Source organism: Armigeres subalbatus, chromosome 3 (assembly GCF_024139115.2).
Source record: "Armigeres subalbatus isolate Guangzhou_Male chromosome 3, GZ_Asu_2, whole genome shotgun sequence".
Taxonomy (NCBI): Eukaryota; Metazoa; Arthropoda; class Insecta; order Diptera; family Culicidae; genus Armigeres; species Armigeres subalbatus.
This window is the reverse complement of record NC_085141.1, coordinates 94341752-94360951: the sequence shown is the minus strand read 5'-3', so window position 1 is coordinate 94360951 and position 19200 is coordinate 94341752. Positions and strand designations below refer to the sequence as shown.

Here is a 19200-nt window from a genome sequence, read left to right as displayed (position 1 = left end):
ATCAGGTCACGCCTCAACGTCAATAAAATGAAGCGCAGGGTCAGACATTCTTATTATACTATTTTTAATTTTCCGAAATAGGTACTGTTATTTAATAATTTGATTCTTTTCGAATCATTCAAAGCCTTTCTGAATACACCCGATTCTGTTTTTACACGGATTTTTTTTACACGGCCGTTGTCTGCGAGCAGTCGATCGACCAAAATATCCACACTCCCCGTGTGAGGTACTCCTTGTGCGATATCAGTGATGTCGCACTTCTATTGGTATTGGCTCGTAATTCTCTCGCAGTCTCTGCCGTGCGATCGATGCGATCGCCGTTCGGGGCGTCGATAGTGCAAAGGCTACAGCAGCAGCAGCAGCGAATGCTGCATAAAAGTAGTTGAGAACAAACCGTCGTCGTGCACATATCAAGGGGCGAACTCTTGTTCGATTCGAAATGTTCAATGTTTAGATTTAATTAGTAATAAATGTAGTGCAGTAAATAAAGTTCTTTCGTTGATTAGTGTTAATAAATGTTAATGTTGTTCGATGTGAAATAAACTGTGTATTGTATTAGAAAACTATTGGTGCTATGTGTGATTAAATGGTCGTTTGATGACGAAAAATCCCCCTAAAGAAAAAGTGTTTTGGGTCAAATGTTCACTGGTGGTGTTGTGGGTGGAAAACATAGTTCTCGGTCGGGAAGGAACCCGACATAAGCTGGTCCTTCGAGCCGGATGATCTACCGGAAAACCTCGGAACGGTCAAATTCCGAAGATTTGATCAAGTGCGCCAGTGAACAGTAAATGAAATTCACACAATTAAAATCGCGCCATAGTGAAGTGTACTGGACAAATGGATTGCGCCATACTAAAGTGCCCAGAAGAAGAAAATCGCCATTAGAATCTGCTGAAAAGACCCTTCGGCCATCCTTGGGTTAAGTGAAAATTATGTGATTCGCCATCGCACGGAAAAATCAAAACCCACGTCATAAACACTAATCAAGGGACCGTACATCACATCGAACCGTCATCATCAGCTGATCAATCTACTGCAGTGTATACCATTCGCCTTCAGCAGCAGTAAAGGGAAGAAGCAATTGAACGACGACCGGCAGTGGTTATTGTTTGCTGCTACAGTCGTTGCATCGTAGCACAGTGGAGCGTGAGGGGATAAAATTCGGAATTAATCCGAAAGATTCAACAAGGATTGTGGAATAACTTTAGCGTTGTTCTACTACCGATCAGGTATGTTAGAACCGGTATATGTCTTGCCGAAGCCTTTTGTTTACTCTCACTAACACCCACCTTACGCTTTGTGTGATTTGGCAACTGGTACGAGTATTCAACAACTGGTGTGCATCGGATAACTTCTGTTCGCGAAGAACATCTTGGGTGCACGGACCGTGCAAGCTACAACGAGACGACTATCGATTTAGAGACGGACGACACTCCATTCGCTTTGGGCTTGGGCATCACGAAAAGGCTTTTCCGGCCAGGTAAATTCATTTTGAACAGTATATGCCCAGCCGAAGCTGGATATTTTGATACTGCACATCTGAAATAAATTTCATTCTCCTTTCGGTGCAATTTGGATTGCTACGAGTCGAATAAAATGAACGATAGTTTTGAGGGATTTTGGATGATTTTGAATTGAATCTGATTCGTTCAGCGCTATCTTTAGTTCTCCAGGTGAGACTGAGTATATGTCCTGCCGAAGCAGGCAATTTTATGAAACTACATTGGTTGTTCTTTCCCCGCTGCACTGGATTTGATCAACTGAGACGATTTCGTGTCAAACTACCCGCTGATTAAAGTTGTTGACAAAACTTGGAATTTTGCGAACTCGGCTACTGGTACCTGCTGTTGTTTCATAGGTGAGGCGAACAGTATATGTCTAGCCGAAGTTTCAATTTGAATACTACAACTTTATTTCCACTCCCTCGCATTTCCTGGCTTGGATCGGAATCTGAGGCATTCGTCCGAATATTGGAGGTGTTCTCAATCGGAGAATTTGCTGTTTTGGCTTCGGCTGCCCCGCTGTTACTTCTCATAGGTGAGCTGAACAGTATATGTCCTGCCGAAGCGGACAATATTGAGTACTACATCTCCGATTTTATCTATTTTGGATTTGCCGACGGTTCTACGATTCTGCGAGTGGAGTAACCCACTGACTGACGACATTGTTCGAGTTTCCGTGGAGCGACGACAGCAACATGAAGCCCGTTACCAGGAACGCAGATTCCCTGAAGAGTTTGACGACGAGGCTGAAGGGGTTAAAATTATCTTTAAGTAATATTAGCCAGTATGTTAAGAACTTTAAGGAGGGTACCCCTGTCGCTCAAATCAATGTTCGTCTCGAAAAGTTAGATAGTTTGTGGGTTCAGATAAGTGAGGCAATCTGGGAAATACAAGCGCACGAGGACTTTACGGAGCCTGAAGGTTTGCAGAGGGAGCAGTTGGAGATGGAGAACCGCTACTACGATGCGAAATCGTTTCTGGCGGAGAAAGTGGGAGAGGTTCAGAATAATTCCGTCCAGAACCAATCGACTCGTCCTGGAGATGTCACTCTACGTGGTGGTATGGATCACGTTCGCCTACCTCAAATCCAGCTGCAGAGTTTCGACGGCAACATCGACGACTGGCTTAGCTTCAGGGATCTGTACACGTCTCTGATCCACGAGAAGCCAGACCTACCCGATGTGGAGAAATTTCACTATCTCAAGGGGTGCTTAGCAGGCGAAGCTAAGGCACTAGTCGATCCGCTTAAGATCACGAGGGACAACTACCAGGTTGCGTGGCAGTCGTTGCTGAAACGCTACAACAACAGCAAGCTTTTACGGAAGAAGCAAGTGCAGGCTCTCTTCAAACTGCCGTCCCTCACCACGGAGTCAATCGCGGATCTCCACAGGCTGGTCGATGGGTTCGACCGTGTGATTCTGACCCTGGATCAGATCATCCAACCAGCCGAATACAAAGATCTGTTGCTGGTCGAACATCTAAGCGCTCGTCTCGACCCGAGCACACGTCGAGGATGGGAGGAGCACTCGTCGACGAAGGAGCAGGACACCATAAAGGACTTGCTGGAGTTCCTGCAGCGGAGAATCCAAATTCTCGAAGCTCTACCAGCGAAGGTGGAGTCGAAAGTCTTCGAGCAGTCGCCACAACGCAGAAAGAAGCCATTTTCACCGAAGGTCAGCAACAGTGCCGTACAGTCGTACAACGCGAAGTGTCCCTCATGTGCGGAGATACATGGACTTCACACGTGTCCATCGTTTTTAAGGATGTCGCAGTCCAGCCGGGAGTCTTTCTTGCGCGAAGCATCCCTTTGCCGCAATTGCCTCAAACGTGGTCACATCGCTCGGGAGTGCACTTCGAAGTTCTCCTGTCGGTATTGTAGGGGTCGACACCATTCACTGCTGTGCTTCAAAGGAGGAGAACGAAAGAGTAGCCAAGGATCACCGAGGAGATCGATTTCAGGAGGTACTCCTAAACCGGGCAGCACAAGCACAAATTTCAGGGCACCGAATGCTTTGGCGGTCGAATCTACTTCTTCCAACGCGGCGCAGTGTGTTTCATCACAAGTCCTTTTGGCTACAGCTGTCGTAGTGATTGAAGACGATGTGGGTCGTCGGTACCCAGCACGCGCCCTTCTTGACTCAGGTTCCGAGTGCAATTTTATTTCCGCAAATCTTTGCGAGGCGATGAATGTTTCCACCCAAAAAGCCAACATCGCGATTCAGGGCATCGGGCAGTCCGGAGTGAAGGCAACTCACAAGACGAAAGCTGTCATCAAATCTCGCGTCTCGTCGTATGCTCGATCCATGGAATTCCTCGTCCTACCGAAGGTTACAGCGAGCCTACCAACCTCTACAGTTCAAGCAAGTGGATGGGACATTCCAGAGGACATCCAGCTAGCAGATCCGGAGTTTTTCCGGTCGAGGAGGATCGACTTGGTATTGGGAATCCAAGCTTTCTTCAGCTTCTTCCCGTCAGGAAGGGAAATCTCGTTAGGCAAGGATCTACCTGTGCTGACGGAGTCCGTTTTTGGGTGGATAGTGACAGGTGAAGTCACATCGGCGAGTCAGCCGACTGGATACACCTGCACCATAGCAATATCGCAGAAGCAAGTTGAAGAACGAGGAGCAGTACGGTAGTCACATAACCGAACATCTAGAGCCCGATCACATGCGAATTGTGGACGAATCGGAGAATGGCATGGGTTTGGTTCAGCAAAGGGATAAAGTGGGAAACGGACGGACGCTATACAGTGTCCCTCCCAAAGAAAAACTGAAGTGTTGGTGGACGTTGGAGAATCGAATGACAACGCATCCGAAGCAGCATACAGTAAAGGCACATTTGAATAGAAATCGTAACCAGAAGGGAATGTTATCACCGGAGTGGACGACGTAGAAGCTTAAGTCGAGTCGAGACGATAGATCGACGCAAGATGGTCAGCGAAGGATGTGCGCTAATTTCAAGCTTCCGGAAGCAATCGAAGGACTTTTGAACGAAGGCTAGAGATAACATAAGGAGGTTCTCCCGAAGCGATATGTTTCATAACGAAGCTTGGTCTGATCGGAACGACGAAGAGGCGATGTAGATGTAATGCAATTAGTGCTTGTAAATCTAGGTAATCCGCTATTTGAAATGGTGGGGTAGGAATGGCGAAAGTTCCAAAAGGATATTTCATCTTAGTGGTGTGCGTCGCTGCAATGTCAATGGACAATCTACTGTCGGAAATGAGCGATGTTTTTTTTTGTGTGCATAATATCAGGTATATGGTAGTAGTCGTGGAGATACTAGTGGCTGAAGTCACTTGGATCGGGTTCATAAAAAGGCCAGTAATTTAAATGTAGAAAAAGAAGGATTAAGGTTGAGGTCAGTAGATTCCGTCCAGTGCATCGAGGGGAGTTTCTTCTCTCTTTTCAGAAGTTTCCCGGCAACTTCAGGGTGGGTGAGGATGTCTGCGAGCAGTCGATCGACCAAAATATCCACACTCCCCGTGTGAGGTACTCCTTGTGCGATATCAGTGATGTCGCACTTCTATTCGTATTGGCTCGTAATTCTCTCGCAGTCTCTGCCGTGCGATCGATGCGATCGCCGTTCGGGGCGTCGATAGTGCAAAGGCTACAGCAGCAGCAGCAGCGAATGCTGCATAAAAGTAGTTGAAAACAAACCGTCGTCGTGCACATATCAAGGGGCGAACTCTTGTTCGATTCGAACTGTTCAATGTTTAGATTTAATTAGTAATAAATGTAGTGTAGTAAATAAAGTTCTTTCGTTGATTAGTGTTAATAAATGTTAATGTTGTTCGATGTGAAATAAACTGTGTATTGTATTAGAAAACTATTGGTGCTATGTGTGATTAAATGGTCGTTCGATGACGAAAAATCCCCCTAAAGAAAAAGTGTTTTGGGTCAAATGTTCACTGGTGGTGTTGTGGGTGGAAAACATAGTTCTCGGTCGGGAAGGAACCCGACAGCCGTGAAAAAAAAAACCCATACAAATTTTTTGCAAATTTGCTCTATTTTGCATGATTCGTCGAGAAATCATAAAATATTTTTTACAAGGATTTTCAAATTTTGAACTGAAAACTTTTTTACACGGAACGCATCCCCCGCGGGTGTAATTTTGATTATTTCGGAATCATCCACTGTAAAAACGACGGCATGAAAAAAACAATTTATGACAAATATATTTATAACAATTTATAACAATCGAGTTTAAGGCAGTTTCAAACCGAGGGAAAATTTTGTTGGTTATAAAAGGTTATATCTAAGGTCCCCATGTACTGTAAGGCTAGCTCACACATCACAAACTTGTCTGCAAATTTTGCTCCCGTTATGAAAAATTAGATATTCGGCTCTTTTCAAAATACAATCGGGCGGAAATCTCCGTGAGTCCGAGCTATAAATTTGCCAGGATTTTTTACCTTTCCGCAACGAAATTGAGTGAGTCCTGCTTTTTCGGGAGCAGATGGGAACAAAATCAATAAGATTCCCGAAGTAGGAGGCTACTTTTAACGTCATTGAAAATCAATTTCGATCAAAAAGGACTGTGAATTGATTAGTTTGTTGCTTTGACTATTGTTTATTATTTTATTTTATTTTTTTCAAAATTAGAGAATTGGAAAAGTTGTTGATATTGGTCAATAAAAATACCCTAATGCATGTCTAACAGTAGATTAACCCTCTACAACCCAAATTTTTGTTTTCGCTCAAAATCTCTATTTTGCTCATTATTTGCACAGTTTGGGCAATACTTTTTTTTAATTGGCGATTTTACCAATTTCACACTTTGATTTTTGAGAATTTTGTTTTTCAAGTTATTTATCCAATCAAAGAAACTATGAATCTACTGATTTTTTTTTATTTTTCAACATATTTAGAGCTTGATAATTCCTATCCAATGCTGACTCACCGACTTTTTTTTTTAAATTTTCAGTGGTATTTTTTTATTTTAGTGTAACGAGTTGGATAAATATTTTAGAGTGTAACATTCATCTCTATAACCTTCTATTGAATAAGGTTAGTTGTAGAAAAATACTAAACTACGAATATTTCACTCTTCAAAGGTATACGAGCAAAAACACGGAAGAACAAAATATTACTCAATTTTCAATATTTTTTTACAAATGTGTAGAATTTTGAAAATTTATTTTAAACCACATTTAAACATGCATTGAAGTTTATATTATCGATCAACATTATTATATTGTACATTATATTGTACATTGCTTATTGTACATTATATTGTGCATTGTGTCCGAAAATCTCAGGTGTATGTTTTTTATATCAAAAGTTATGTACGATTTACCAAATTATATTTTGAAGGGCCATCTGACCAACGAATATTATTTTTATGGTTAATGTGGTACTACGGCGTCAGTTCCTTGATTTCATACACTATTCTAAGCCAAATATGTTTCAAAAATGAAAAGCATATCTACAACAGTATTTTATTTGAAGGGCTCAAAAGTGTTGAGCATAACGAAGCCGTATTCAAGTTATTGTATTAAATGAACTTTGGTATTGGTAAATCGTACATAACTTTTGATAGAAAAAACATACACCTGAGATTTTCGGACACAATGCACAATATAAGTTAAGCTTTCCATCGCTGTACACCCGATTCTTTTTTTACACGGATTATTTTCACACGGATTTTTTTTACACGGCTTTTTTACACGGATTCTCGAAATAACACGGATTTTTTTTACACGGATTCTCGAAATAACACGGATTATTTTTACACGGATTTATTTTTACACGGAACGCACCCCCCATATTAACAAAGACCCGGTTACTTTTTTTACACGGATATTTTTTGCACGGCTTTTTTTACACGGTTTCTCGAAATAGCACGGATTTTTTTTGCACGGATTCTCGAAATAACACGGATTATTTTTACACGGTTTCTCGAAATAACACGGATTATTTTTACACGGATTTTTTTCACGCGGCACGCATCCCCCGTGTAAAAAAAGAATCGGGTGTATTAATATTCAAAATCGGCGGTTGCGAACCTTGCGGAAAAATAATTTTTAAAAATAAATTCAAGATGGTGGCCAAATTCAATATGGCTGCTTATATTTTTATTATTGCAAATTGAGGATACACTCTTCCTCTTTCCAACGATATACTGATCTCTATGATCGGTTGAGAAATGTTGGAGTTATGACAGTTTTGGTGAGTCGAGAATTGACAAAAATCGAGGGGTCCATTAAAATGATTTCGTGTAAAACTAAGGGTCTGTTCTCAAATTACGTAACGCTTTTGGGGGGAGGGGGAGGTCCAACTTGCGTTATACTTTGTTACACTAAAAGGTAGGGGAGGGGGTGGGTACTACCAAATGTTACGCATAATGCGAATAAAAAAAATATTTTAAAGGGTTTTTTTTAATAACTGATTGAAGTAATTGCAATATATTTTGATCAAGACGATGAATACGTATCAACCTTTCTATACTACCCATTAGAGTGGGGCGTCATGATCATTTTTTCAAATCAATGGTTTTTCGGACCCATTCTGGGTCATGAACAACTGTGCAGAATTTGGGACCGATTGGTTGCTTCCTCGCTCTCCGCATCGCGTTTGAAGTTTGTATGGAAATTAGTATGGGAGAACGTATATTTTTGCATTTCTACTGCTAGAGGTTTCAGTTCATCGTAAACCAAGTGGCACATTGCGTTAAAGTATAACCCAAAGGATGCCGAAAAGCTTTGCTGAAGAAGGCACGTTGCTGGAACGTCCACGAAAAAAGTTATAACGCTTCGAACATTGAGTGTTCAAACAATATGCAAAAAATCGTTTATTCTGCCAGCACTGCCGTGCTACGCGGAGCAATAATTTAGCTGAGTGTTATTTCAAAATTATTGATTTTATAGGACTTTGGAGCTCATGGGAGATATTCGGAATGATTTGACAAAATAAAAATTCCGACTAGAAGGAAAATGGGTTTTGCCCTCTGACAATTACAGGTTGTCCGGTTGTGCTGGCAGAAACATTGATTTCTTGCATATGGTTTAAACAACCAATTTTCGAAACGTAATAACATTTTTTGTAGACCTTCCAGCTACGTATCTTCTTCGGCAAAGTCCCTCGGCATCTTCCAGGCTATATGCTAACGTATTGAGTCACGTGATTGATGGTAATTTGAAGCCGCCTAGTGCAAAAATGTAAAAAAGTTTGTTTTCCCATACTAATTTCCATGTAAATTTAAAACGCGATGCGGCATGCGAGGTTACAACCAATCGAGTCCATATTTTGCACAGTTGACTGGGGTCCCAAAACGATTCAGAAAAACCTTGATCTCACTTGATCGGACGAAGTTTGCGTTTTTCCATACAACTGCGCCCCACTCTACTACCCATAATTGTCCCATGCTAGTATTTGTATCTCAGAGTAAGCTATTTTGTTTTTTTTTTTTTTGAATCCTAAAAGACAGTGAGTTTTGTTCGAATAATTCTTGCAAAATTTCGAAACATTTTTGTCTCACGATGAATATGCACGATTTCCACAGGTTATATTATTTTATGGAACGGCCTCGAACCTTTTATTGGTATTGTATTTCATGATTAGATTTCCCAAACCAAGCCAAAGTTAATAAAGGCAATCCAAAGAGTTTTCATTCTAAGTAATTGCATTTTAGCTCAACCACTTCAACCACATTGAACAGTTTAATTTAAAAAAAATTTGTCTATCGTTTGTATTTCTCGACAGATCAGTCCCTCTAAACTAAAATTGATATGGCAATATGATCGCAAATTCTATTTTCGTTTTTACTAGCTGCATTCTTGATATCCTTGGTTTCAATCATGTGCCGTTCCATATAACAGTGTTCAATAAATATCAAAACCCACATGCTTTAGAGAAAGAAAAAAATGGCATCAAAATTTTCTCAGTTACGCGTTATATGTGGGAGGGAGGGGGTTCCAAAAATGTTACTTTTTGTTACGAGGGGGAGGGAGGGGGTCAAATACTCGGATTTTTGCGTTACGTAATTTGTGAACAGACCCTAACGAGGGGTTCATCTTTCTGAAGAATTTAACTCGGATCCTTAATATACTCGCCGAAGGGGAAGGGTCATTTGGCCGAAACCCATTCGGCCGAAAGCCATTTGGCCGAATGCCACTAGGCCGAAAGTTGTTTGGCCGAATATACCATTTGGCCGAACAGACCATTAGGCCGAAAGTCATTTGGCTGAATGGGTCGTTTGGCCGAAAGGGTCATTAGGCCGAAATGGTCATTAGACCGAAAGGGTCATTTGGCCGAATCGGTCGTTTGGCCGAATGGGTCGTTTGGCCGAATGGGTCGTTTGGCCGAATGGGTCGTTTGGCCGAATGAGTCGTTTGGCCATATGAGTCGTTTGGCCGAATGGGTCGTTTGGCCGAATAGGTCGTTTGGCCGAATGGGTCGTTTGGCCGAATGAGTCGTTTGGCCAAATGGGTCGTTTAGGGGCCCTCCTTAGCCGTGCGGTAAGACGCGCGGCTACAAAGCAAGACCATGCTGAGGGTGGCTGGGTTCGATTCCCGGTGCCGGTCTAGGCAATTTTCGGATTGGAAATTGCCTCGACTTCCCTGGGCATAAAAGTATCATCGCGCTAGCCTCATGATATACGAATGCAAAAATGGTAACCTGGCTTAGAAACCTCGCAGTTAATAACTGTGGAAGTGCTTAATGAACACTAAGCTGCGAGGCGGCTTTGTCCCAGTGTGGGGATGTAATGCCAATAAGAAGAAGAAGAAGAAGAAGGGTCGTTTGGACGAATGTGGCATTTGGCCGAATGGGTCGTTTGGCCGAATGGGTCATTTCTCTTCACACTGTAAAAAGTGAGAAGTGCGAAATGATTAGTGAGACGTCTCACTACCAACTTCGCAGACGTCTCACTACCAACTTCGCAGACTTCTCACTTCTCACTCCTCATTTATCACTTCTCGCTGTCAAAAATGAAAAACACAAAGTGAGTAAGGAGACGTCTTACTACTCACGTCGCGCTTTTCACTTTTTAAAGTGAGAAGAGAAAAATGAAGAGAGAGAAGTAAGACGTCTCACTTTCCACTTCTCTTTTCTCATTTCTCACTTCTCATTGTGAAAAGTGAGTAGTGAGACGTCTCACTACTCACTTTTCACAGTGAGAAGCGAGAAATGAGGATTGAGAAGTGAGACGTCTTACTACTCATTTCCCGCTTCTCACTTTTTACAGTGAGAAGAAAAAAATGAAGAAAGAGAAGTAAGACGTCTCACTTCCCACTTATCTTTTCTTATTTCTCACTTCTCATTGTGAAAAGTGAGTAGTGAGACGTCTCACTACTCAGTTTTCACAGTGAGAGGCGAGAAATGAGGAGTGAGAAGTGAGACGTCTCACTACTCACTTTGCCCTTCTCACTTTTGACAGCGAGAAGTGATAAATGAGGAGTGAGAAGTGAGACGTCTCACTTCTCACTCCTCATTTCTCGCTTCTCACTGTGAAAAGTGAGTAGTGCGAAGTGATTAGTGAGACGTCTCACTACTCACTTTGCGCTTCTCATTTTTTACAGCGAGAAGTGATAAATGAGGAGTGAGAAGTGAGACGTCTCACTTCTCACTCCTCATTTATCACTTTTCGCTGTAAAAAAAGAGAAGCGCAAAGTGAGTAGTGAGACGTCTCACTAATCACTTCGCGCTTCTCACTTTTTACAGCGTGAAGTTATGAATGAAGAATGAGAAGTGAGACGTCTCACTTCTCACTTATCGATGTAAAAAGTGGGTAGTAAAACGTCTCTCTCCCAACTTCTCACTACTCACTTTTACATCGAGCAGTGATAAAAGAGGAGTGAGAAGTGAGACGTCTCACTTCTCACTCCTAATTTATCACTTCACGCTGTAAAAAGTGAGAAGCGCGAAGTGAGTAGTGAGACATCTCACTACTAATTTCGCGCTTCTCACTTTTTACAGTGAAAAAAGAAAAATGAAGAGTGAGAAGTAAGACGTCTCTCTTTTCATTGCTAATTCTCACTTTTCAAATGAACTATTCAGCCAAATGACCCTTTCGATCAAATTACCCATTCGGCCGTATGACCCTTTTGCCCAAAAGATCCATTCGGCCAAATGTCCTATTCGGCCAAATGACTGTTTTGGCCAAACAACCCTTTAAGCCAAATGACCCTTTCGGCTTAATGACCCTTTCGGCCAAATGACTCATTCGGCCAAATGACCCTTTCGGCCAAACGATCCTTTCGGTCAAACGACCCTTTAGACCAAATGACCCTTTCGACCAAATGACCCATTCGGTCTAACAGCCCATTCGGCCAAATGACCCTTTCGGCCAAACGACTCATTCGGCCAAACGACTTTTTCGGCCAAACGACCCATTCGGCCAAACGACCCATATGGCCAAACGACCCTTTCGGCCAAATGACCCTTTCGACCAAAAACCCTTTCGACCAAACGACCCTTTCAGCCAAATGACTTTCGGCCAAATGGGTTTCGGCCTAATGGTCTGTTCGGCCTAGTGGCATTCGGCCAAATGGCTTTCGGCCGAATGGGTTTCGGCCAAATGACCCTTCCCCCTCGCCGAAAGCTTTTGAAAGAATATAAATTTAGGCATTTTTAAGGACCTCGTGCAAATAGTGGCCCGGTTTCAGCGAGAATTACTCTCAAACAACATTTAGTATGCACATTGAAGAAACTCAATTTCCAATAAAATCTTAGTTCTAAAATTTGCGCTACAATCAAATGCTCTGGTTCGAAGGAATAAGTTTGCGCAGCTGGCTGGCAAAATATGTATTTTCAATGTGCTTTTACCATTACACGAAGAAGTTATTTTATTTCAAACATTACCTTCTGTGAAATCAAGGTTCGAAAATTTAAACACCCGAGATGAGCCAGCCTAGACCGGCAAGTCTCGTTAATAAGAATATAAAAAAAATAAACAGCAGCATGGAAAACTTGCACTATTTTTCTTTCATTCCACTTACACCCACGCAAAAAACAATTCTCGCGCTTAGTTTCATAGGGGCGTAACTGTAGTGATCGATTTCTTTTCGTCGATGTTTTCTTTCTATTATTGTACCGAATGGCGCTAGTTTGTCGATGATTTAATGGTTTGGTGTGATAAAGGATGATTGTGTCTTGCACGAGAACCAATAATCACGGTTGTAGCTTTTGAAACAATTGAGTTATTACCAAAATATAAAATCGATTAAGAGAAATCGATCAACACAGTTACGCCCCTATAGGCGGTGGGGGAAACAGGAGTAATCGTGGTCTCGAGTCTCGAGACTGACGACACCCAGGGTATGCCCGTTCTTTTCCGATGGTATACCTGGTTGGGATACCCGAGGTTGGAACTTGGCTGTCTGCTTCATCCCTTGACTTGGTGCTGGTGTTTAGTTGTAGGGACTGATATCCCACGAATGCCAGGCTGTAATAGTTTGTAGGGGGTGATTTGTCCCTCTTCCATCTCTCCCTCTGTAAGCGTAGGGGTGGGGTATATCCCAGTTCCGGTGTAGAAAGGCGTTCGCACTGGGAGTCCACGTTTGCAGAGGAGACTCTATGGCCTTTTTGGTTATAAGCAATAGTGGTGATGCAAGATTGGGCTACATTAAATTCTGTACTTTCGACGGATAAGATATGATATACCTGGCCTGTTTCGCATTAGCTGCATCGCAACAAATTTCAAACAAGATGAATAGAAAACTGTTCTAGACATTTTTAGTTAAATGTGGTTACCTTTACTGGTGAAACTAAATGGAACAGTACTAACTCGTCCTATGATAAGATGTCAAGAGTAGTCCCTCGAAAATGCGACTTTTGAAATACATATTTATGGGATTCTAAACAGTTAACCTTATCGCATCACCAAATCTTTGTCGCAATCTAACCGCACATCAATAGGGTTAAATTTATCCAATATCCTCAGGCAGAATGGTTCATATTAAAAAGGCATATCACTGACACTCACATACTAGCCCCTACTACTAACCTTGTTTACTCACCCGCTTATAATACTTAGTAAGTCAGTCAGTAAACCAGCCAATCTAATACAGTACGCGCTAACATTTGGTTGGTGGGTTTGGAGTTAGTTCATATTATGTACACACACATATAAAGTTATACAAACAGAAGCCGATTAAACAAATAAAGCTTTCATACAAACAATGGCGTGCGAAAAAACGATATGCACAAATCGAGGCCAACGGGTTTCGGAACCACAAAAACCCACTACAAATCTAGTTCCATCGCAAAAGTTCCCAGTCCCGGCAGCCTTCAAACGAATCTCATGGATCATAAGACAAACTATACAAATAGGGACCATCAAAAGTCAAACAAATCAAACAGTAGTTATTCTCTCGGCTTGTAGGTGTCGCTTTTTTCTTTCTGCTGTCCCTACTATCTGTTCGTATTAGATGTTGATAATTCTTCCTGTCAAATATGCAATTGCAGATAAACACTATCGGAAATTGTCTAAAAAAGCCTTTCGATTTCTTACAGCCGTCCAATCACCACCTCATCGACCATTTCATCAGGCTCACCCGTTGAATTCTCGGCTGCCCCCCGTATCCAAACTACTCCCATTCCGGTAACCTTCGCATCCACCACCTTGGCTCCTCGGCTGGAAGAAACTTCTCCTCTGGCAGCGCTGCTGAACATCATCCCAAACGCGGCATCGCCCGAAGCAGACAGCAGCTTGGAGTCTCACAGTGACGAGGAAAGCCTGTTGGACGAGGACGAAGAAGAACATGATGACGAAGAGCACGAAATCGAAGACGAGGACGAATCCGAAGGTCGTTCCCAGCAAGACGACGATTCCGAAGCCCAGGAAGAACATCAACAGCTTCACGAAGAGGAGGAACCCGTCCCCGAAGAACATGACATTCCCGTCGAGCAGAAGCTCAAGCAGATCACTCGGGAGATTGAAGAGATGACACATTCCGACCGGGACGTCGACAACGGACGCCAAAGTTTCCTATCGCTGTCCGATCTGATCAAAAACATCCGCCCGGCGGAGAAGGTTATCCCTCAGATCGATTCGTCCTATTCGAATACCATGCGCGTTCTTGGAGAAGCCATCACTCATGGAGAAAGTCGAGCGGTCAAAGTCTGAGCACTGTGAATCACTCATCAGCTCATTCTCACCTCACCTCTCACGCACACCCGCATACAATCACACTCACCCCATTGACCAGTACATCATAACTTCATCACGCATAATAGATTATAGATTTTTTATAGCATTATGATCACAATCATCATTCGAAATCATGCACTCTTGTCTCTCAATGAATCACCCCTCGTCATCGTTCGTTTCGCGGTGTTTTCCGCGGGACAACACCAGGGACTTTGCTTCGTCGACTGATCTCCGAAGCGTGGTTTGTCTCTCATGCAAGCAACGCGCAGTGATATTAAACACAAATTAAAAAAAACAGTCGACGAAGGTAAAAGTAGCCTCGTGAACTTCCCGAAAACACCCGAACGAATCGAGTTCACCGTCCTCTCATCGCTCATCGCGCATTCGATTCATCCGACATACAATCATTTCATGCATTTTAAACTCATCCAGTGAAGCATTTCATGACATCATGAGACAATCGCGCACATAATCAAACCAGTGAGAGAGGAACAAATCTGAATTTTGAATCAAAACACGAGAAAAAGTAATTAGTTGTACCATGTTCATTTCATTTTTTTTTTGTCCGAGAAAGAAAGTGATAAGATTTCTTTCCGCGAAATGGAACTCAAGTTTACTAAGTAAATACGATAAATATGAGAATAAAAAATAAACAGATAGAAAGCGATCAATCCAAGAGAATGATTAGACTGTACTGATGTTTAGTGTGTAGGTGAATAATACAAAACAAAACAAAATAAAAAAAAAGAAATAAGCAGCGTTAAATTACACATTTTAAGATAACCCTGGAAAGTGATAAGAAGATTTGTCTGTTCGAGAAAAATGAAATATAAATGTGAATCTATGTAAAAATAAAAAAAATAGCTACTTAATTTGATGATGACCATTGTCCTTCACCTTTCTATAACCCATCGAACGCATAATCGGCTTATCAATGCAATGGATCAAAATGTCGCTGAATATTGTACAAATGGCAACCAATTTATTTGCTAAAAGTAGAAGGTTGTATCAGAGACACGATCGCCATCTGGACGTAGAATTATATTGAGGGTAAAAAAAACCTAAATATTTGATATTTAGTTTTGGAATGTTGAATATGTTCACTGATCCTGATGATAAGCTGGTGGTTTTTGTTTGATCTTTGAAGCAAATTACTGGCAAATCAATCCTCTTTCGTGTGTAACTTTATAGCACATAACAGCAACCAAGTGATAATCCTGCGAGGTGATTGTAATTCGGTGAAGAATAATGAAGAATAAGTTATTAGTGGGGCGCAGGAAAAAACGGAGCATAACGATATGCGGAGGTTCTATGAGTCTGACAATGGCGTGCGTAGAAAATTAGCGCCATCTCCCGGCATTTGCAACGACCAACAAGGGAATTTGCTGACAGATAAAACCGAAGTGGCTGCCAGGTGGAAGCATAACTTCGAGACTTTGTTGAATACTGGAAGTGACGGTGCATCGGAGAGCAGAATAAATATTAGCGACGATGGACAAGCTGTGGAGTCGCCTACACTATATGATGTTAAAAAAAAGCTCTTAAAGAGCTGAAAACAATAAGGCTGCGGAGAAGGACCAGCTCCCGGCTGAACTTCTCAAAAATGGCAGTGAGCAGCTTGATGAAGTTCTGCTACATTTATTCTTTACTTAAAGCTAACATAATTTGTTCTTAATTACTACACACGTATACAATTATTCTTTGCCATGCGAAGGCCACTACGCGCGCCTGTGGTTCAGTTTGAGGACCGATTCTAACTAAACTAGAAATGAGACTGGTCATCAGCAGACGAATTGTCACGATCGCCTATGATACGGACGAACAACGATTCTCAGGATTGAAATCTGCTCCTAATTAAAACCACCTAATCTCGCGCAACATACCCACCACTGCAATTCCAGATGGTCGCGCTCTCTTGCGTGCTCCTAGGTAACGATCAGAGCTCTCCTTATACCGCATTGCCTATCGGAGATGTGGATAGATTCGGGTGATTGTTTACCTTGCCTGGTCACTTTCGCTTTCTATCCACACTCTAGTCTTGCTAAACATATAGCTATATTTGACTAGCCGTCTGATGGCTTGCTGGACCGCAGGCAATCCTTTGTTCTGCAGTCAGCAGCATTCGATGTAGGCTCGCAGTTAATTTATCGCACCAGGGTTGTAGTTTTGGGTAATTGAGGCGATACTACTCCACAACATATGGGAAGACGAGGAAATGCCTGCTAGTTGGTTGGACGGCCTCATTTGCTCTCTCTTTAAGAAAGGGCACAGACTGGAGTGGAGCGCCAATTACCGAGGAATAACCCTCCTTAATTCGGCGTACAAAATTATGTCCCGTATTCTGTTCAACAGATTGAGGCCGCTTGAAGAGTCTTTCGTCGGCGGATATCAAGCAGTTTTTCGTAAGGGCCGATCAACGACGGATCAAATGTTGACCAGACAAATCCTTGATAAATTCCGGGAGTACAACTTGCAGACACATCATCTGTTTATTGATTTCAAGGAGGCGTACGATTCAGTGAAACGGAATGAATTATGGTAAATTATGCTTGAACATGGTTTTCCGGCGAAACTGATACGGCTGATTCGTATAACGTTGGACGGATCGAAATCAAGTGTAAGGGTTGCGGATGAAATATCGACGTCATTTGTTACCTTTTTGATTTCATAGAAAGTTTCATTAATAGCGCATACATCGCGAATGGATTGTTTTCTGATAGTCTGTCTGATACTCAATTCCAGCGCCCAATCAATCAATTGATAGCCGATCAATCATGTTATGTATTCCCAATGTTCAGGCCTTATCAACGTTTTCTACATGGTTCGGCTCTGTGATAACAACTCTGATACTCGAAGACCACTGCAACCACTTACTTTATCTCGGTGCTCCTGTGGCCAGTTCAGAGCCTTGCGAGCCACGGTTCAATGTCAAATTACCTATTAAAGACGAGTAAGCACCGAACAAGCCGAATTGTTGTTATTGGCACGCGGGTAGGCTGAACTTCAATCGAACGTTGACATGACGTCGTCCGGCGAGTTCGCTTCCGTCCCGAATGATTTATGGACTGCGAACAAGAGTCAATAAAAGGATTACGAAGGTTCGAACACGCAATCGATAGCGAGCGATAAGACTCGGCTCAGGTTGATCCTCATATCATTGTCGATCGACGCAAATCGTTATTGGACAAATGATCTGCAGGTGCTGCTTTCCCAATTACTGTATTGGTTGCTGAAAAGGAAGACTCGAACTTTATTAACGAGGGTTTTTTAAATCATTACTGAATAAAATCAAATGTTACCTCTAGAGATCATTTGAATTTATTAAAAGAAGTAAGTTTACTAAACAGTTTAATTTGACCGAGGAAGGAAATGGTCGCTTGAATTACGTCTGATGAGGCTGAATGAAATGTGAAACGCGTAACGTGAAAATACTTTTTGTTTCCATCGTCACCAAAAAATCAATTTCAATTAATAATTTCACGGTTATTAGCTCAAACCAGTTTGAAAAGAGACAACAGCCAAACCTCTCGAGGAGGCTTCCAGGCTTCTCGGAATGAGGCCCCAGCTAATTGAAGATGTTACTCACCTCTTGAATGGATGCTTCCAAGCCTATTGGAAGGAGCTTAAGAACCTTTGGAAGATTTCTTACAGGCCTCTTGGAAGGGGCTTCCGTGTATCTTGAAAGGAGGCTTACCTCTTGAAAGAAGCAGAAGCCTCTTGAAGGAGGCTTCAAGCCTCTTGGCTTCAAGCCTCTTGAAAGAGGCTTCAAGCGTCTTGAAAGGCTTCCAAGCTTCTTGGAAGGAGCTCCAAGCCTCTTGAAGGCCCAAGCCTCTTGAAGGCTTCAAGCCTCTTGAAAAGGCTTCCAAGCCTCTGAAGGAGGCTCCTCAGGCACAGCCTCTTGGAAGGGCTTCAACCTCTTGGAAGGGCTTCCAAGCCTCTTGGAAGGAGGCTACCAAGCCTCTTGGAAGGAGGCTTCCAAGCCTCTTGGAAGGCTGTGAGCCTCTTGGAAGGGGCTTCAGGCCTCTCTGGAGGAGGCCTCTTGGAAGGGCTCAGCCCTTGGAGAGGCCCAGGCCTCTTGGAAGGAGGCTTCCAGCCCTCTTGGAGGGCTGGCCTCTTGGAAGGGGCTTCCCAGGCCCTCTTGGAAGGGGGCTTCCAAGCCTCTTGGAGGGGCTGGCCTCTTGGAGGGCTGGCAGGCCTCTTGGAGGGGCCCAAGCCTCTTGGAAGGGGGGGCTTCAGCCTCTTGGAAGGGCTCAAGGCCTCTTGGAAAGCTTCAAGCCTCTTGGAAGGAGGCTTCAAGCCTCTCTTGGAAGAGCTTCCGAGCCTCTTGAAGGAAGCCCTAGGCCTCTCTTGGAAGGAAGCTTCCAAGTCTCTTGGAGGGGCTTCCAAAGTCTCTTCGGAAGGGGCTTCAAGCCTCTTGGAAGGAGGCTTCAAGCCTCTTGGAAGGAGCTTCAAGCCTTAGGAGCCTCGGAGGGCTTAGAGCCTCTTGGAAGGGGCTTCCAAGCCTCTTGGAAGGGACTGAAGCCTCTTGGAAGGGGCTTCCAAGCCCCTCTTGGAAGGGGAGACTGAAGCCTCTTGGAGGGGCTTGAGGTGGCAATGCGTAATGAAA

General features: G+C 42.9%; 1 protein-coding gene across 3 annotated transcripts in view; it reads left to right on the top strand.

Annotated features, from left to right (window-relative positions):
* LOC134227016 (histone H3.v1-like) overlaps positions 1 to 15410 on the top strand; it is a 110562-nt gene extending 95152 nt beyond the window's left edge. For all 3 annotated transcript variants that reach the window (XM_062708199.1, XM_062708200.1, XM_062708201.1), the window contains exon 6: positions 13958 to 15410. In XM_062708199.1, the coding sequence (XP_062564183.1) occupies positions 13958 to 14570 (613 nt within the window). In that variant the 3' untranslated portion in view covers positions 14571 to 15410. The remainder of the gene's footprint in view (positions 1 to 13957) is intronic.
* Positions 15411 to 19200: the final 3790 nt, after the last annotated feature.